General features: G+C 35.1%; 4 protein-coding genes and 1 pseudogene across 9 annotated transcripts; 2 read left to right on the top strand and 3 right to left on the bottom strand.

Moving 5' to 3' along the window:
* Positions 1-393: 393 nt before the first annotated feature.
* BNAA06G15780D (protein RESPONSE TO LOW SULFUR 3) lies at positions 394-982 on the bottom strand. The gene has a single exon (XM_013791400.3). The coding sequence runs from the start codon at positions 824-826 to the stop codon at positions 545-547; it is 282 nt and encodes a 93-aa protein (XP_013646854.1). The 5' UTR covers positions 827-982; the 3' UTR covers positions 394-544.
* Positions 983-2,596: 1,614 nt separating this feature from the next.
* On the top strand, positions 2,597-4,381 carry LOC106350096 (annotated as a pseudogene).
* Positions 4,382-4,616: 235 nt separating this feature from the next.
* On the bottom strand, positions 4,617-10,831 carry LOC106347412 (ubiquitin carboxyl-terminal hydrolase 26). The gene is made up of 14 exons (XM_048782592.1): positions 10,521-10,831; positions 10,249-10,334; positions 9,442-10,038; positions 9,088-9,343; positions 8,107-8,813; positions 7,852-7,960; positions 7,514-7,692; positions 6,913-7,197; positions 6,626-6,833; positions 6,327-6,398; positions 5,752-5,967; positions 5,303-5,566; positions 5,068-5,209; positions 4,617-4,966 (listed from the first exon to the last, which is right to left on the bottom strand). The coding sequence occupies exons 2-14, from the start codon at positions 10,323-10,325 to the stop codon at positions 4,872-4,874; spliced, it is 3,207 nt and encodes a 1,068-aa protein (XP_048638549.1). The 5' UTR covers positions 10,326-10,334; positions 10,521-10,831; the 3' UTR covers positions 4,617-4,871.
* Positions 10,832-13,424: 2,593 nt separating this feature from the next.
* Positions 13,425-15,600, bottom strand: LOC106347411 (pre-mRNA-splicing factor cwc-21-like). The gene is made up of 2 exons (XM_013786938.3): positions 15,471-15,600; positions 13,425-15,342 (listed from the first exon to the last, which is right to left on the bottom strand). Exon 2 carries the CDS (start codon positions 15,302-15,304, stop codon positions 13,544-13,546), a length of 1,761 nt encoding a protein of 586 aa, XP_013642392.1. The 5' UTR covers positions 15,305-15,342; positions 15,471-15,600; the 3' UTR covers positions 13,425-13,543.
* A 1,518-nt stretch (positions 15,601-17,118) lies between these two features.
* Positions 17,119-20,323, top strand: LOC106347410 (probable 2-oxoglutarate-dependent dioxygenase At3g49630). 6 transcript variants are annotated; one of them, XM_048782587.1, is made up of 12 exons: positions 17,119-17,190; positions 17,314-17,429; positions 17,526-17,644; positions 17,940-18,003; positions 18,101-18,168; positions 19,062-19,120; positions 19,213-19,357; positions 19,473-19,492; positions 19,589-19,635; positions 19,714-19,794; positions 19,881-19,946; positions 20,049-20,323. In XM_048782587.1, the coding sequence occupies exons 1-12, from the start codon at positions 17,154-17,156 to the stop codon at positions 20,199-20,201; spliced, it is 975 nt and encodes a 324-aa protein (XP_048638544.1). In that variant the 5' UTR covers positions 17,119-17,153; the 3' UTR covers positions 20,202-20,323. The 6 variants fall into 6 exon arrangements, with proteins under 6 accessions (XP_048638544.1, XP_048638543.1, XP_048638547.1 ...); XM_048782586.1 differs by having other exon boundaries at positions 19,881-19,970; XM_048782588.1 differs by having other exon boundaries at positions 17,124-17,190; positions 17,303-17,429; positions 19,881-19,970.
* The last annotated feature ends 240 nt before the right edge of the window (positions 20,324-20,563 follow it).

Genomic DNA, 20,563 nt, shown 5'->3' with positions numbered 1-20,563 from the left:
CACATACGCACATCATATATTGATTAATATACCACATTTGGTGAATCTTCCAACCAAATAAGGAACATAAGTGATAGTTCCACATGTTATATTTGTTAGTTACAATTTGACAGTAAAAATCTGCAAAACAGGTTAAAAAGTATATATAACTATAGACTGTTTTTTCACTGAATTTCATTCAAAGAAGAATCAAATGATGACCAGGATGGCAGGATCTGAGAGTATAATTACTAAAAACATATATTGACTACTCAACTCGTATGTTATTATTTCATTAGTAAAAAAACTAATAATAATATCACCATAATTTACTCTTTTTCACAAGACAAATCCGTAAAAGTTTCTCTAAATTTTTCCAAAAGTCGGACCATTATATGAAAATTCTGCATAAAGTATCAGAAATAATATTTCAATAACAATTGCTCGTTGAAAACATAAGATTTGTCCATATAGATCCGTTCATATACATATAATCCTTAGACGGATCTGTACTCTGCAGTACACATCCACAACAATATACAAGTAACAGTCGTATAAGTAAAATCTACGAGGAAACGATCGATAAAGAAGAGAGACGTGAGATTTGATCCATGAGGAAGACCACACGATCGTGATAGTCACGAGCCTGATCTAGAGACTCTACCTCCAGCTCCGCTAGCTGCGAGCAGAGTCTCTCCTCTGCCTCTTCTGTCATAACCGTCCGCCGCCACAACTCCAACATAGCCGTCTTCATCTCCTCTACTTCTCTCTCGAGTTCTCTGCTCCTCCTCCGTAACTCCTCCATCTCTTCCGCCGCCACCGTCATGTAACCTCCTTCTTTCGCCATTAATTAAATAAGTTGCAGTCTCTACGTACAAAGGATTTAATTTGGATATATTATATATATTGTGGTTTAGTTTTCTTCTTTTTTGGAGTTAGAGTGTTAGGGTTTGACGATGTCCTTTAATAAGCATCTTGTGTGGTAGCTTTAGCTTGTCCAGGTTCAATGTATTTATCTGTTGTTGATATTTATTTTTCTCCTCTCTTCTATTTGGGTCAACATTTTCTCCTTTCGAATTGCTTAGAAACTTAAAAGTTAAAACACTCCGAACTTATATGCTATTATTATGGAGAACAATAAATAACTTGGATTTTTAAAAGAATAGACCAAAATAAAATATACGCTTTTGTTTTCAAAATGAACAATATTATTTTTTGATATCACATTTGAAATTCAATAATTTATCATGCATACAAAAGAAAAAGACGAAATTTCCATTTTTACGAGATTTATAGAACAATTTTTTTATTCATATAGTATTAATACGATTAGTGTGTAATATAATAATCAAGAATCGTAGTGCCGTGGTTGACTGAAGTTCAAAGATATAATATTTGTTCTTTCTTATGTAAACATAATATTTGCTCACAGTAAATTTGGTCCGTTGATTTGTATTAGCGTCAGTGATCAGATGTATCATGTATGGCAGTATGGATGTGGTGTACACTCTCAGCCTTAATTTTGATTTTTTTTTTAAATGAATAGTGTACATTGATTACCGAGTAAAGTAGTGGGGCTACAAATAGTCACATATACATTGTTATCCAACAGATTTTTACATTTATATTGATCGAATTATATTTTTATAAATTTATATCAACAATACCGATTTAGATGCAGAGTTACCGATTTGATTTACAGAATCAACATGAATCTGTAAATGTTTATTGTAAAAAAAAGGAATATCGACAATACCAATCAGTCAAACAATTTTGATTATGAAATCGCATGTACATAACAGCTTAAAAAGGAAAGAAGAATAAAACTTACAACGAAATAATACAAATTAATTAACCATCAAAAGTGGTGCGACCAAGAATCCTAAAGTCTATCGAGAGCCGTGCCTCCATGGTAAAATTTGAAGCTTTCGGTCAGGGCAGCCGTTTTTAAAAATAAATTAATAGGACTTCTTTCATTAGTTATTATTTTGCTTAAAACATCCTTTATTAATTATATTATTCTAATCCTACACAATAGAAAGTATGTATATGGTTTATGTTAAAAGTTTTATATTCATTTGGATATGCTTAATACGGGATTAGATGAAGAGAATTATTGTTGCGGTTATAATGGTCTTATGACTATTTAGTGACATTTTTAGTAGTTATAATAGTAAACTAAGCAGATAAAAGTAAATAATAAAAATAGCTAATATTATAAAAATAAGACAAAAGAAAAAAATTTAAGTAATATTGGGTATTTGTTCATTGAAAAAAGATTCATAAGCATTCAAATTTTGGTTATCAGTTTTGTAAAAAAAAAATTATATTTAAAAATTAAGAATGAATATTTAGGTTGTTGATTCTATACCTTATGACAATAGTATTTTATTATTGTAATTTAAATGAAGACTTTTATTTTTAACCGCGCTTCTGTTAGTCATAAATGTTGGCACGACTATGAGGAAAGAATCATGCATACCCTATAACTTCAATTTTTATAATAGAGAAGTTTGTTGCTAAACTGCCAATTAAACCCAAAAAGCTTGCGTAGATTTGATTTATTAGTTCGTGACCCCCATACATGGTTTTAAAGCTAAAAATAAATACGAAGACAATGTTAACGGGGTTAGTAAAATTTAAAATGTTCCGAGAGTAGACACAAATGGGGCCCTAAACATGTAAATCCTCTATACCCATTAACTGCTAGTCACCATTAAATGTAGTGCGTACACTTCAAAACCTTAAGGAAATGAAACAGAGCAAGACTGGGCTCTCTCGCATTCGTTAATCACCAACCAGTATACTACTACTCATCACGATTTGGATTAAATATGTTTTATCTTCATTAAACCAGTATCCTAATACCACTGTATAGTTTGTTCATGAACATCATCATCATCTTCGTTGGTTGAGTCTCAGATAATCCAATAAGCTTCGCACTCGCTCTCTCTTTGTCACGGCTCGAAGTTTCTCTTTACCTTCACTTTACCTTCACTCTCTGCTGCATTGGTATCGTAATCGCCATCCTAGAAAAAAGACCATTCACCAAAACGACGATTCGTGATCTCCATTTCACTCCATCACCTCTATATTCGAATCTCAGTTGCTATTTTCAGAAATCGATTCAGGGGTTCCCGTCGTGCTCGTTCATCATCGAGTCTTACCCTCAAAAAGAGCGATAAATGGTACAATCTCATAATGGGAGACCGTCCTTGGGGTTTAGACAAGTTACATTCTTGGCATAGAAACATCTTAGTAGACTCAATGATCATCGACATCATACTTGTTCATCCTCATCATCATCTCGAGACTGTGATGGAGCGTTGGGTTGTTCACTACGAGAACCCACTCATCTTCTCTCCTCAACTCGTTACCACAAGGTTTACAAGAAAGCAATCATTCTGTTGCGTTCCCTTTATGCGCAGACTCGGCTCTTACCTGCGTATCGTGTCTCTAGGCAGCTGAGTTCGTCTTGATTTACAAGGTTTCATCTTTCCGTGATGATGTACTCTCTGGAGATGTGAAAGAGTTTCGTTTGTACCTCCTGGTCGTCTTTGCGCCTCTGTTACTTGACTTGTCTGAGTTTAATCTTGGTGCTCACATCACATTGCCTCCAAGAATCATAACTGATATTATCTTGGGAGTCCTGCTACGGATCCTATGAGCTTCTTTTCAAGGTAGAGCTTGTCGTCCACATAGCGGCTTTCACAGACCTTCAGGACATTACGTCACACCGAACCAGTCGTTTTCACCGGGTTTACACAATTTCCACGATGGTTTTGGTGGTGACAGTCACCAGCTTTCACCTCGCTTTTCGCGGTTGGGTTCTCCTTCTACTCCAAGATACGTTTCAGGGAGTAACATTCCAAGGATTAATGTGAGGGCAGGGACTGCTCCAGTGACCCATTCCTTCTTCAGCTATGGTTGATAGGAATCCACTCCCTCCTTCTTGTGGAGTGGTTGAATCAAATCTCCTGTCTTCAAGTGGCTCACCAAGATTCGGGTTTTCGAGGAGCCCGAGTAGATTATCTTCTGCAGATGATTTGGATGACCCTGATTGTTCATGCCCTTTTGATTTCGATGATGTTGACGAATCAGGACTCCAGTACACGTCAACTGGCTCTACCCATTTCTTAAATCTTTTCACACAAAGCTGATCAATGAGCAGCTCATACCATAGATTTTGCATTTCTTCCGGTGCAGCAAAAGTCTTGACCGGAGGAAAATTTCAAGTTCTATATCACAGTCGCTACCTATAGGGAGAGAGTCACAGGACGCAGCGGTTGGAGTTCTCGTTCAAATGCTGAAGACAGCACCACCATTGCGGCAAGACTTGAGCGCTTACATGGCGTCAATGTCTGGGGTTCAGGGAGAAGGTTCGGTGTCAGGCACAGTCTGAATTTTCCATGGCTCGAAGTACATCAGATGCACTGGACGAACTGAGAAACTACAAGCAGCTCAAAGACTTGCTTCTCTCCAAATCCAAGAGTGTTGGTGGAGCAACTCCTGTCCGCTAAGCCAAAAGAGCAAGCAAGATATGAGTTAAAGGGATGAATGTTTGTATATGGATTTGATAACGAATACTGAGCTCCCGTTTTAGTTTCTATAAAATAACCTTTGCGCAAACAAACAAAAGTTTCCGTAAAAGAACTTCAATATGCACAGCAGGAGCTCTGTAACACAAAATGTACGTTAAAATAAACCGTACACGAAAAACACACAGAAAAAGCCTCAACAGCTTCAAATCCTTCCACGACTAAACATCTATGGATTCAGGCATTTGCAAGCTTTCACCAATATATTTGCGCACAAAATAAAGCTTCAAAGCCTTTGCCTTTACAAAAAAAAAAACTGTCATCCATCTCCTGCACAGCTAACTGAGAGAATTACTAGCAGGCTTCAAAAGAGATATCTCCAGTCAATAATGTGCCCCGGAAACCTTCTTCTATATCTTGAGGCCCTGACTTCGTATCGCAAAGCTCATCTGTTGAAAACATCAAGATGGTTGTTTATTCTTTAACAGATAAATCTAACTTTAGCTAGGTAATTTGCTACACTGAAATAATTATGAAAGTTTTTCTTTACCAGCAATATCGCGGTGCTCATGTATCTCGGTATCTCTCACCCAAAGCTTGTCGCCAGGGAATATGTTCATGTCTGCAAGGGTTGCAGATTCTTGATCAATCAGTTGTGTGCCTTTGTGAAGTTCTTGGTTTTCCTTCATCACCTGCATTTTATTACAGCACACATGTCATTGTCTCTCATCCACAAGTAACCTAGTGAAACTTTCTAAGACTATTCTCGAGTTAGAAGACATTACCCCAAGTAGTTGCCATATCATCATCTTTAACTGGTACACAGTGGTCGTTGCAGAAACTTTCAGGCTGGTCTGCTTCCCATAGTTAGTTCTCCGGGAACGCTTTGAAGTACGACGGTCCACCTCAAAGCTCGAGTCAGATGCATTTAACATCGACTTTGGAGCTTCCTTTCCGCGCACCAGGCAGACAAATACATCTCCTTCAGAGTAAGTGAGCTTCTGCATCAACTCACAGCTATCCCTCTCTCCTATGCATTCCTCACAAACCTAGCGAGGTTAAAAGCTATTGTCAAACGCAACTCTATGAACCTAAAACGATTAATCAATGTAATGCAAATGATCACATCTACTTCTACAAAAATATAAATCTTAGTGCAACACATCTGAACCTCGTGCGAAAAGCTAAGCCAGCATTACAATTCCAATATAATATCACAAACTCAAGATGTTACCTCTGGGAACGTCCTGATAATAGGCTGCTGATTATCAATCTCCATATTAACATCAGGAGAAGAATCCTGATCAAGGTCAATAACGTCCTGGGATGCACTTTGATTCGTATTACTACCAGCCTCAATAAGAGCAGAGACTCCCTTCTCCACGATCCCTCCCCACTCCTCACAGAAATACTTCCAGTCATCCTCAGGGATGATTGTCAGCTTATCCGTCTAGAAAAATGTGCAGAAAACAAGAGTTCAAATCAATTCAGAGCACAATTCTCTTATTTCTCAAACTGAAACGACAATCAAACCACAGAACCACATAACCAAACTATTAAAACCAGTACCTTTATCCTAGAGATCCTAAACCCTCCCAAGCCCTAATAAAACCGGTTACGAAACACTAGGCCATCTCTCTACACCTGAATAATGTCTTACATATACTATTCTTAATTCTACGGAGACAAGTCAGTCTCTCCTGTGCCGGTAATTAACACTTTCAGTTTTCCATTCTGATCATGGCTTTTATTAATTCAAACGACTGCAATACTGATTAAGAAGCATATTACTGTATGTAATGTACTTACAGATGGATTTTTTTGAAATAAGGAGCCACGTCGGTAGACAAGTTCAGGGAGCCTTTCAAGGAGTCGAGTGTGCTGAAACCAATAACCATAGAAACAAACCATTAGTTTTATGCTCAAATTGCTAGTGGGAAGATGAAAGAAGGCTTGCTGATATACGACAGTTTATATTCACCAGCGTTACTAACACATCTAAATAGGAGTATGAGAGGGGAATAGAGAAAGCAGTCAGGAAACCCAATTTGGAATTAAGCACTTCTGTACATATATAAACCAAATCACTGCCCAGCAATGGATCTTACCTTCTGGCATGTGAGAGTATTAATGACTCCATCAAGAAGTTCAGGCTCTGGTACTGAGGAACTATTTTTTCCAGTCATGTTAATATAGCTCCTCCACTGCACTAGCCATGGAGATGGCAACAAGAAATATCGGCTTTGTGGCGTTAATGCTATACCCTTTCCCGTGGCTAACTTATCGTGATTTTGGCGCTGCTTGGCCTTTATTGTTCTGTTGCATCAGACCGAACGTAATAAAATATCTAAAGAGTATCATGACCAAGAGAAAAAACAAGTAAACAATGGTTAACCTTAATGCATCCTCGACGCCTGCAACCTCAGAAAGTTCGGATGTGCAATGAGAACATTGGATGGAGTCCAGAGGGAAACATTGACAACCCGAAGTATCTTCTGGTGTCACTTTTAAAGCATCTTCAACAAGGAATGACCAGAAATTCTCTGGAACTAGAATTCTTTTGGCCCCTGGCGCTTGCTCAGGCATCAGCTCTCCATGACTGCACGTGATTGCATTTGTAGGCCCTGCATCTGCTTCACTGGGAGCATCAATGTTTTTCCTTTTCACCCATTGCTGCAACCTGGAAACGTGATATTACACTTTAGAAGGAGCAAGATTTTTGAAACATGTTAGTGCGAGTCCCAGTGGCGTTTATCATAGAAGCAGCTAACTGTGGTAACACCCCCACAAAATAATAATAATAATAATAATAATAATAATAATAATAATAATAATAATAATAATAATAATAATAATAAAATAATAATAATAATAATAGTAGTAGTAATTAAGTGCTAAAGTCGCCATCTGCAAATGCATCAATAGTCGAACACGCAGAAATAAGCAAAAACGGTATTATTACAAACTTATAAGTTACAGGACAACTGAATGCATACCATGCTTTAGAGACGTAATAATTTCCGTCCTCGCACTTTCCCGAAAGAACATCGGTTGCTATGTTTTTCATGAATGTTCTTCGATCCCTATAACTGTCAGAAGAGACAACCATGCGAGCACCATCCATAAGACATTCCCTGCAGTAGTCCCCTTTCCCTAACTTTGGTCCACCATTGAACTAAACATAAGAGGAAATGAACGTATCAAAAATAAATGAAATAAATAATTCAAGGACATGATACTAGAACAGAAGTCTGACACATGGTTTATGATGGCAGCTGATCCAAAACTTGAAGACAAGAAAAGTTTTTGTCCTGGAAAAGGGAAAGGCACTAACCTTTGATTCTAACTTCGTCCATGCAAGTTCAGTTATACGCTTCATGCAAGTAACTTTTGAGGCAAGAACTTTCCCATGGGAACAAAGTAACGGGGTGTTGTCCAAAGCGCTACATTGTATACAAAAGAACAAATATAATCAACAACATTTGAGAGCATGGATGTTGATCTAATTTTCTAAATCGAAAATCATATCAACACTACCAGTTGGTGCTGGTATATAACAACAAATGCATGTACGAGGAGATTAACTTACGGGGGCGAAATCGTATCAGCCCATAGACGAAGCCATTCTGTGGAGATCCAAAAATATTGTTCTTCAAGTGACTGAACAGCAGCTTCTGAAAGTATAGTCCGTACTTCTTGCCTCCTTTCAATCAAAGTGTTCAATTGACTATCCTTTGTTAAATCAAATTGCTTGCACGCCTCAAGGAATGTTGCGTTCAGGTCACTGATCCATTTATCGAGATGTGACGGAAGATAACAACCTTCCGGCTGTTGACCACTAGCAACTTCTCCGTTGGCTATGTCAATAGGGTTCTCTCTTTGTCCTTCCTGACTTTCCTTTTTACCGCATCTAAGACTGTACATCAGCATATAAGCATCAGTGGATGAGAAAACCTCCGACTTAATAGAAGAAGAACCTGATTGTTTGACATCTTTGGTTTTCCCACTACTAGCGGCACCATTACTCTCGGACTGTGCAGTTGAAGAAGAACCTTCATCGAATGGATGTGTACCCAGTTCAGACACTTGCTCATCGTCAAATTTCCACCACAAGCCAGTCTTTTCATCTTTTATGTGAGCAACGTAATGTCCACTGTTCACAGCACTTCCTTTGTGGATTAACACAGCAGAGAGTTCGTATGTCAACTCATTCTCAGAAGACTCTGCCAATCTCGATCGCATATCCAGCACTTGAGGAAAGGAAAGCGAGGACGTAATCTTCTTCTTAGCCGTAGTCTGTTGACATGATCCAGCAAAAAAAAATCAGGAAATTTTAACAATGTCTTATCTAAGATTTCAATTTTTACACATACAAACGTATCAGGAGAAGGTAAAGGAAAAGGTATGAGGATGATCATGACTCATGAGTAAGAAAATACATAAATCAATCAGCCGAAGATAACATGACTCATGAGTAATCCACAAAGGCATACAAGAGGTAGAGATGTTCAAAGAAACTACGTGCACAACTGAGTCAAGAAGGAAGGCGTATTACGGATCAGAAAACCACCTTAGGGAGGAAAACACATCGTTTGAGCTGGAAAGTGATAACAGGAGGTAGTGTTCGCAGCTTAATGCAGCGTGTGGCATCTACTCTGGCATCGCAGCTCCCACAAAAATATTGATTATCCCCATTGAGATGCTCCAAGCTAAAGTAATCATTCAAACTATCATCCAAACTTTTGAGGCCCTTGATATTCAACTCAAGGGCATAAAAATCTTCGACCTTTGAAGAAGCTTCCGACTCCCTCCCACATTTTGAGCACCTACAGGACAAGAAAATAAACAGATGAACAATAGGCCAAAAAGCAGATATGTTCTTGCATTACGAAAACCAAATAAGTAGTCTTAAGATTAATCTTACGTGGTCACATGCGAGACACTACCGCGGAAGAGATCCTGCACAATTGTTTTGGCCTTGGAAACTCCAGAATGGCGTAAGCAACGCTCAAGCAAGGAGAGAAGCAAAGTCGAGAACTCATGAATATCCTGCTGAATCCCGTTATCCAACTCCAGCGTCTTCACAAAAGCATCCGAATCAACAAAAGACTTTTTGCTAGCATACAGCTGCGCGAAAAGCCTCGCAATCTGATCCAAGACAGGATACTGTCTCAATACATCAACCTCGACAGAGAAAACTCCTTCACGGAACGCAGTGTTCATGTACAAACACTGGAGTATACTATTAGCATAGCAAGTAGCTCCGAGATTGGTTAAACCAGCCGGCGTAGAGTCAGAATCACGAAGCTCCGAGGAGAGATCAGGACCAAGAGCTTGTATGATCTCGGAAGTCTTCTGCCAGAGACCAGACTTACGGCTTCCGTTAGGCGGAGGAACAAGACCGCAGAAACAGTTGGGGTTGTCACGAGTGTTGACACGGCAGCCTTGACAAAGTGGCTTGGATATCATGAAAAGTTGGTTCACGTCTTCATCAGTTACATCATTAGCTTCGTGGATCTTTCTGCACAACCAAAAAAAAAAGAGTAAAATACAGTTAGCCTCTAATTAATAAGATTTATCTTTACTGAACCACATTGAGATTAGTGTCTATTTATCTGTGTCGATTTACTTTCTCGTGTTTGTTCATCTGTTTTGCGCATTATCTTCTCGCATCAGTTATTAGATTCAAAGGGGGAGTAAATAAAATGCAAAGAAGTGAAAGATATAGTACCGGAGAATTTGAGAATAGGAATCAGCAGCGTCTGATGGTCTTGGCCGTTTGTTCTTGTTCCTGGTGTTAGGTCTCATTGTTTAACCCTAAGAGAACGAACACACGTTTATTTAACCTCTAATCTGATCTCCGATTCAACCAAAATAATTTGATGAAATTTCGCATCTAGGTTAAACGAAATCACGTCGAAACCACCGCCAGATCGATCGGAGCACTGAGAAATTGGCGATCAAATTTAACAGCAAAAAGAGCGAAGCAAGAGAAGTCAGTACCTGAGAATCTGCGGAAAGGGAGAGTTGGTAGCTAAGTTGAGAGTAACACAAAGCTCAACCTTCTTCGTCTTCCTCAACTCTTCTTCTTCTTCTTCGTCTCCGCTGCGATTTTTTCTTTTAATTTTATTTTTCTTTTTTCTTTTTTAATAATTCTTCTCCCTCGTCGTTGAACAAAAAAAAAATCTCCCTCGTCTCTGTACTGTCGTCCCGCGCTCTCTCGATTTCAGATTATATTATGCAAGAGATCATCAATTACCTCTAGATTTTAGTCTATAGGTTTTTATTGTAGTCCACAGATGAGATCTCATTCCAAATTAATCCCATTACCTTATTTTAGTTTCTTTTGCATTTATTGTCCCACTAACTGATCAATTTCACTAGATCATGGGCCAACGCAGATGTTGATTTTATGTGGATTAGTTTTTAGGATAGTTCTGGATAATTAAGATTAACAACTTTAAAGTATTAAACAATTTTAGATATTTCAGACAAATATTCAAATAAATCTGGTTAATCCAGAACTTTTGGATAATGTTAAATGTTTTAAATTACAATTATTTAGATTGATTTGGTTAATTAAATCTTTTTGGATAATTTTAGATACTTTCAAAAAAAATTATAAATCAAACTTTTAGATATTTCGTTATTAGAAACAAATATAATTAATAACTATATGTATATATATATATATATATCTATACTATTAAAACAAAATATCTACTAGGATTTTGTCCTTACTTTTAGAGTTATTTACATTGCTATGTCATTCCCTTATTTGGATTTTTAAAATAATTATAATTTTTTTGTTATTTACATTTTATACCACTCTTTAATTTTAGTGAGCCATATTAATTAAAACCAGCTAGCAAAATAAATCTATTCAAGGAATATTCCAAAACGTTATTAAACTTATTAGGACCATTTAAATTACATATTAATATGTTACAATGCTATTACATCTTTTATGTTACATAACACTACATATATTAATAATATATTTTTGACTATATAATGACGTGAATATTAACTATATGATTAATTTCTAACCAAAAAGTTACGAAATATATGTCACAAAATAATATGCTAATTTTTATTATTTACATGAGCATCACAGTACATGTGATAATATACCAAATAATAATGTACTATTTTTTTAGTTTAGATTTAAAATTCATCTTTAATGTACTAATGATATTTTTAGTCATCATCATATATCAAAACAACTATTTAAATTCAAATATAATGTAATTAAAATTTTGAAACAATATACTAACCAACTTTAATTAATTTGTCATATATAAGAAATGGTGTTTTTGGTTACCATAATCACAAACAAATTAAATATCAAATGGAGTTTAATATATATACAGGTTAAAATTTTGTTTATTTTATATAAAAAAATTAAATTAATGTTATTTTAATGTTATTGTTTGCTATAGAGGAACTTTTTGTTGTATATACGGGTCAAAATTTAGATAATACTGTAACCCAAATTTAAATAAAATAAAATATAGTTGAATAAGTTTTATCTGATATATTTCTAATTAAAATGTAATTCTTTTCTAAATCGATATTACATAAATCTCTTAAATATCTATGCTATTAAAGTGAAATACCTACTAAGATTTTGCATTTACTTTTTAGAGTTATTTACATTGTTGTGTCATTCCCTTAGATTTTTAAAATAATTTTAATTTTTTTGTTATTTAAATTTCATACCACTCTTTAATTTTAGTGAACCATATTAATTAAAACCATCCAACAAAATAAATCTATTTAAGGAATATTCCAAAATGTTATTAAATTTATTAGGACCATTTAAATTACATAGTTATATGTTACAGAGCTATTACATCTTTTATGTTACATAACTTCTATTAGTAATATATTTTTGACTATATAATTGATTTATAATGACGTGAATGTTAACTATATAATTAATTTCTAACCAAAAACTTACAAAATATATGTCACAAAACAATATACTATTTTTATTATTTACATGAGCATCAGAGTACACGTGATAATATACCAAATGATAATGTACTATTTTTTTAGTTAAGATTTAAAATTCATCTACAATGTACAAATGATATTTTTAGTAATCATCATATATCAAAACAACTATTTAAATATAAATATAATGTAATTCAAATTTTGAAACAATATACTAACTAACTTTAATTATTTTGTCATATATAAAAAATGGTGTTTAATATTCGGTTACCAGAATCACAAACAAATTAAATATCAAATTGAGTTTAATATATATACAGTAAAAAATTTGTTTATTATATATACAAAAAATAAATTAAACTTTTTTTAATGGTATTGTTTGGTATAGAGGAATTTTTTTTGTTTTATATACGGATCAAAATTCAGATAATACTATAAAATTTAAAATAAAGTGAAATATACTTGAATAAGTTTTATTTGATATATTTCTAACTAAAAATCGATATTACATAAATCTCCTAAAATATACGCTTATAATTCTACATATATCCAAATTAATAAATTCCAATTGTTTTTATATTACTATTTAAATCCTTAAAAAGTTCATTTTTCTAAATCAGCCAACAATTAATGAGTAGATATTTTTACAATTATTGTTTTTTCAAGTTATTTCATCTAATATACAAAATATTTATCAAGTAGAAACATGTTGAACAAATAGATTTTTTTTATTTCTATAAAAACTAACAAATGAGTTAATAATTTTATCAACAAAATAATCTCGTGTTTTGAAAGTCACAATCTAGCTGTATATTTTTTTAAAAATATTTGGTAGTAATCATTTCTTGGTTTATTTTTGGTGCCAACTCGGTTTAGTTTGGTATTTGGTTCAGTCCGGTTAAAACAATCGAGTCTAATTATTATGGCTTGAACTTTTAGACCAACATGTAACCTTAATGAAAGTCTGAAAGATCGTTTGCAAACAAAACAAGGCTTATGTTGCAACAAACCCATAAACACACAAAATGTTTGGGAAACTTTAAAACATACATATGAAACAAAGGTCATTAATCTCTATCACCGTTGGAGGACCTCTTCCCGCTTGATCGGCCATCATAATGATTTCGACCCTTGTCTGAGTACTCACGCTCCCTGCTGCTAACTCGTTCATCATCTTCGTCTTCCTTACCCATCACATGTCTTTTTCCAGCAGCAACATCATCTCTATACCTGTCCTCCTTATCGCCTCTGTACCTCTCCCTGCCACGCTTGTACTCTGTATCATCCTCCTTAACCGTTTCACGTCTCTGTCTGTATCGACCCCTATCATTTTCATCCTCTTCCTCGCTCGCTTGACCTCTGTACCTATCATCAACATCCTTAACAGTTCCACGTCTCTGACCAGCATCATCGCTTCGATACCTGTCCCTTCCATAGCGACTGTGGTCCTCCTCTCTTATCTGCTTCCTTCCTCTTTGGTAACTGTCATCCTTCAGCTTCCTCCTATTTTCATACTCAGCCTCACTGTCATCAGAAGAGTCCCTTGCAACTTGCTTCCTATCATAATCATGCTTGGACACGATCTCTTCTTCATCTCTCTTCTTGCTCATTCCTCCACTGTAAACTTCTACTTTACTGCGCAGCTGTTTCTTGTTGTTCCCATACTCGGTCTCACTGTCATCAGAGTCTCTTGCAGCTTTCTTGCCACCTCTATGCATGTCCTTAAGATGATCAGACTCCAGGTCTTCCTGGTCTCTTTTCTGCTTTGGTCCACTGCGGTAGGCTTCTTCTTTCTTTCGCAGTTGTTGTTTCTCATCCTCAGATTCAGGCTCGCTAACATCGGAATCATGCCTCTTCCGCCCACCTCTTCCTTCATCAGGTTTATCCCTTGAATCTTTCGAAACAGATTGGTTGGTGGGTCGACTCTTTTTGTGTGACTTCCTAAGTTTCTTGCTGTCGTCACTCTCAACGTCAGATTCAGAAGAAACACTTCTTCTGCTTCTACCACGTTTCTTTGTAACCTCCCTTCTCCTCTTCTCTCCGCTGTCACTGTCGGAGTCAGAATCGGAGCTGCTAGAGTCACTCTCACTGTCACTCTCTTGTTTACGCCCCTTAGCCTTCTTCTTAGAGCGCCTTCTGCGGTCACGACCCTTAGCATCAGACTCAGATGAGTCATCATCATGTCTTCTCTTCTTGCTCCCTTTCTTCTTCTGACGCTTCGCTTCATCCACATCATCACCACGCTGCTTCTTGCTTTCCTTACCCTTACCACCTTTCACCTCTACATCCTCATCTACCTTCCTCCCACTACCACGGTCCAAAAACGAATGTTCTCGCCTCTCCTTCACAACCCCCGTTGGCTCCTCCTCAATGATCCCTTCTTCAGCCTGCTCTGGATCACGCAAACCAAGCGCAGCTCGAAAAGCTTCCATCTGCTTCTCCTTCCTCGCAGCAACCTGATGAGTCTGTGTATCAGAGATCTTCGAATCACCAACCGCATCACTCTCCTCAGAGGCAGCAGCAGCAGCTTCAAACTTCAACCTTGCTTCCTCAAGCTTCTCCGCAATCTCGGCATCAGAGAAGCCCTGATCTGAAAGCTCGTCTTCAAGCACAGCAAGCTTGAGATGGATCTGACGCTTACGGTCATGCTCAAGGATGTCTTTGTTGGGTCTCTTGGATAAACCAGCGGTTCCCTGATCATCCGCAAACCGTTTTCCGCCACTAAGGGGCTTACCACCGTTCCTAGGCCTCACGAAGAACTTGTTCGTCTGAACGTAACCGTTAGTCCCAGATCCTCTCGCGGTCTGTAACCCTATTCCGTTGTACATCTTTCTCTATGAACGAACTTCAATCACCTCACGAAACCCTAAAACGAAGTATCGAATAGATTGGTTCAGATTCAAATCTAACGATCTGTGCGAAAACTAAACGAGGAATCAATCGCAACCTAAAACCAAAAGGAATTAAAGAAACAGAGATCTCCGATTAAATTACCAGTGAGTATGAGAGAAATCGTCGATGGCGGCGTTATGCGTGTGGACACGGAGGAGGCGATGTATAAGATTGAACTCTTCGCAGATCTAAGCGACGGGAGGTTTAACTGTGCTTAAAAGGCCTTTTAAGTATACATACTAAATGGGCTTAGGCCCAAGAAGGTTGATTTTCTTTATAGACTGTGTGAGTGGTTAAAATTAGTTCAATATACTAAAAGAAGTGGGATACCATAGAATGTGGGAAAAATGATAATGATGGGGGAAAGCAAATTGGGGGGAAAGCAAATTGGGGGGAAATAGAATATGAAGTGCAAATAGAGTAAATGTTGTGTGTAGGGAGTACAAATTCTCTTATTTTAAAATGATATGGTGAATAGAAGAAATAGTTATTTTTGGAATGAAAATCAAAAATAAAAATTATAAATGAGATGGAAAAAGGAACTAAATTGTTAGTAAAATACATTCATCACGTTTGAGATACGAAGAAGTATTTGTCTTTTCATTTAGAAAATAATATATATAATTGTTTTTAACTTTGTTCATTATAACTGGTTAATTGATTTTAGTTTCTAAAACAATGTTATATTCTAAATAAAATTATTCCAGAAAGATATCTTCCAACTTTAGTTTGTTAAAATATGAAAAAAAATTGTGAAACCAAATCGTTTTGATTGGACCAGATATTGAACCGGGCACATTGGGATGTAATAACCACATTGCTGTTTTCTTTTGGCTAAAGAACTATTTTCATTAACCAATTGTCAAACTTACAGAGGCTTTATTATCAACCTCTAAGGATTAAAATGATAAAGGTAAAAGTTAAAAATTATAAATGTGATGTATAATTATAAAAATTAAAACGTAAATAAAAATATAGAATTTTAAATTTGAAGTTCTGAAATTCCGTTTTGGAGAGCAAAAAACTACATATAGTGTTTTTATAGATGCTCATGAGGGACATTAGCTCAAAACGCAAAAATAATCACATTGCGTTTCTTCAATTTGGTCATTACGTATTTTATTGGTTAACTTAATCAACTACTATTAAACTTTATTCGATACCGTAGACGCGCATATTCTACGCATGGGAAATAAGGTATAAGAATTACGGTAATTTGTTTCAAAAAAAAAAGAATTACGCTAATTACAATCTTTAGTACTCGTTAAGTAACTTACTATATAATCCAGTATATACAAAACAATGTATTCTGAACGTTGCAAATTGTTATAAAATAATGAATATGGCAGATGGATGGAATCTTGCGGTCTTTTATCCTAAATTTTACTAATACTTTTCTTGTCAGCTATTAATATTTTTTCTTTAAATTGTACGAAACAGATAAATATATTCAAATTTCTACAAAACGTTTTAAACACGTGACATAGACATATCTGTTTCGTTTTGGAGTTTACCAATAATACATTGTCACATATGTTCCCCATATGTTTGGATATGGTTCATGGTGGAGTAAAACGGATCACGGGCTATCTTTTCCCACTGGCCACTGGGGCCGCGGTGGCAGCGTACCTAGCTGTTTGGCCTCTAAGGATCTTAAGAGACAACTGGGGGGGGGGGGAGGGGTTGATCGAAAATTAAGAAAATAACCATTTAGGATATATTCAAAATTTTAAAGTGTTATATAATAGACCAACGCTAAGATTTTCCGTCTATGTCTAATCTGAGATGGCTACAAACTTCAAGCCACACTTACCAATTATTGGTACGTTAAAAAAAAAACCTAGATTCCTTATTTTCAAGCAGATATGATTACTCTCTCATCATCAAAATTAACTTTCACTTCATATTATGCTAAGGGAACTATAATGAAACAGTGTTGTTGCAGACATCAGTCCTTTACTTGTCAAATGCAATGATCCCGACATGATGGACGATACTGGCGTGGCGGAGGTTGTCCAAAAACTAGATCGGGCTTGTCGGGACGTCGGATTCTTCTACGTGGTAACTAAAGTTAATTTGAATTTACCTTTTTCTTGTGGTTTTATGAAAATGTTCTGAATGGTTTGATGATTTGGACTGGTGAGTGTGGTGGAGCAGATTGGTCATGGAATTTCGGAGAGTCTTATGAGGAAGGTGAAAGAGATGACCCATCGATTCTTCGAGCTTCCATATGAGGAGAAACTTAAGATCAAGATTACTCCAGCAGCTGGATATAGGTTTGTTTTCAAATATCTGAAAATGTGATCTAAAACGTGTATCACGTTTTAATTACAACGGAGCTATTTTGTTCACAACTATAGACACAATCTATACTTTATCGGTGATGCATTACTTAATGAGAGTTTGGTGGCATTTCCAACAGAACAAGAGACCAGGAACAAAACACAACTTCATGTTCGTTTGAAAATAAAGATACATCATATTAAAACAGAAAACCAAATTTTTTAATGCTTTAATACGTTCGTAGCTGTTGTTTTTGTGGAGGATCATTAATGGTGTTGAGTTACACAGAGGATATCAGAGAATTGGAGTGAACTATACGAGCGGGAAACAAGATTTCCACGAAGCAATTGATGTAAGTGGTGTCCAACGTACTAGCCAATGTGTTGAACAATTTTGATCTATCAAGCAGTTGTGATTCTACTAATATGTATTTATTCTCTTATGGGCAGTGTTACAGAGAGTTCAAGCAAGGAAAGTATGGGGAAACTGGAAAGGTCTTGGAAGGGTTAAACCAGTGGTAAGTAATTTTTGCATTTACCTTTGTGTTGGTAAAAAAATAAACGAAAGGGGCAGACGGAATTTTACCAGCTTTAATTGAATAATAGATTTTAATAGGTGAGATTATCTTCCCTAAAAATTAAATTTAAATTTAAATAAAAATATTTAGTTTTAGGTGTTCCCATATTTAAATTTTATATCTTGATGAAAATGTTATATTTTTAAGTTAAGATTGTCGCGTTTAAAAATATAATAATAATTTTAGTTTGTATTTTTCATTCTTAAATTATAACTGGTTTAATATTTATGTATATATTTTAATAATAATTATGAATTTAATTAGTTATTTAAACAATAATTTCTAAGAAAAAATATAAGACTAAATAGTTAAAATTTGAGTGGCACAAATCGTAAACCACATATATTGGTAATGTTATTACAAATGATGATTATGTTTTAATAAGATAGATAGTTTTAAAATATTTTTAACAATCTTTGATATATACATATGAATAATAGCTTAGTCAAATTATTATAATATACTGAATGGCCAAATCATTTAAACTGAGTAGAGTTAGTCAAATGATAGGATATGAAACATTTTAACTGAATAAAGTTAGTCAAATAATAGAATTGTGAAAAAATTAAAACACTAAAATTTTGGTTTTCATAGATTAATGGTATTTCAAGATGTATTTAAAATGAAAATAAAGCTCATACTAAAAAAATGAAATCATTTCTGAAACATTGAACACTTGATAATTTTTATAAATATATAATATGGTAAAAATCACGATTTTAAAATGTCAAAATATACAAAATTGTCATAACATTTTAATTGATCACATTAGCTTTGTCTTTCTTTGAACTATATTTCTCTTTGTTACTTTTTGTGTGACGTTTTATTTGAAGGCCAGAAAATCCTCAAGAGTACAAAGGGTTGATGGATGAGTATATTAAGTTATGCACAGGTGTGTATTCAAGATATGTATTTCATCCATTTCGTATTTATTCTGTGTGTGTTTGTTTCCAACTTAACTAGAGATTATTTCATGATTTCAAGATCTCTCTAGAAACATCCTAAGAGGAATCTCCTTAGCTCTTGGTGGATCACCTTATGAATTTGAGGGAGAAATGGTTGGGGATCCTTTTTGGGTAATGCGTATTATTGGTTATCCAGGTGTAAACCAAGAAAATGTTATCGGATGGTAATAAACTTTTTATCATTATTGTTTTACTAGGGATACATTTCCTTTTTATTAACTCTATTAGGTGGTAAACGGATGATAATTCGTCTCTTTTTTTCTGTTTACGAAATTCCAGTGGAGCTCACACTGACTATGGTAAGTAAGCTTCAACTCATACTTAAGATACTGAATATATATCAATATTTTTTGTACCATAGCTGGTTTGGTTTTATGAAAATCCGTGATTTGTAGGCTTGTTGACGCTTATAAATCAAGACGATGATAAAACTGCTCTTCAGGTATATATTATTACCATGATCTTCTCTGGTTTTGTTACTTAGAAAAATGGCTTTAGATTTTATTTTGTCTCCGAAAAGGTGAAAAACTTGGCTGGTGATTGGGTATCAGCTATTCCAATCCCTGGATCATTTATTTGTAACATCGGTGACATGTTAAAGGTTTTGTTTGTTCTCTCTCTCTCTCTCTGTCTTTTTCTCTTTTCGTTTTGACAATTCTTGAAAACATTTGGGAATCAAATATGCAGATACTTTCAAATGGAGTATACGAATCCACACTTCATAGAGTGATCAATAACTCTCCTCTATACCGTGTATGCATCGCTTTCTTCTACGAGGTGTAATAAACTTGTATAACAGTTAATTTTTGTGTATATCTAGACTCGGATTTTGAATCATTTATCTTGTTTGAACAGACTAACTTTGACGCGATGGTTGAGCCACTGGATATCTTCAAAGAGAAGTATCCAGGAGATAAAAGATCTCAAGATTCCAAAAGAGTTGTATACGGAGAGCATCTCGTTAACAAAGTCCAGACCACCTTCGCAAATTTAGTGGAATACAGTTAATTGGATTGGTTTTCCTTTCGGGCTGGATTTCGGATTCTAATAAATAACTAGGTTAAGATCCGCGCAATTGTGCGGGATGAACGTTATATATAAAAATAATTTAATATATTCTTATTTATTTGTATTTATTTACGTATGGACAGTTTCCATAAATAGATCATTTTCAAGTTTTAGTCACAAAAATAGATCACAAGTAAGAAAATGACCAAAATGTTTCATTTAATAGGTAAAATGACACTCATACCCTAGATATATATAAAAAAATATATATAGTTTTTTTATAGTTTTAGATTATATGTTTTCAAATTTGAACTTTTTTATCATTTTTTTTTTGAATTTTTTTTTTGAATTTTTTTTTATTT

The sequence above is a fragment of the Brassica napus genome, chromosome A6 (assembly GCF_020379485.1).
Source record: "Brassica napus cultivar Da-Ae chromosome A6, Da-Ae, whole genome shotgun sequence".
In the NCBI taxonomy this organism is placed as follows: domain Eukaryota; kingdom Viridiplantae; phylum Streptophyta; class Magnoliopsida; order Brassicales; family Brassicaceae; genus Brassica; species Brassica napus.
Note: the sequence above shows the minus strand (reverse complement) of the source record. Positions and strands in the feature narration are given on the sequence as shown.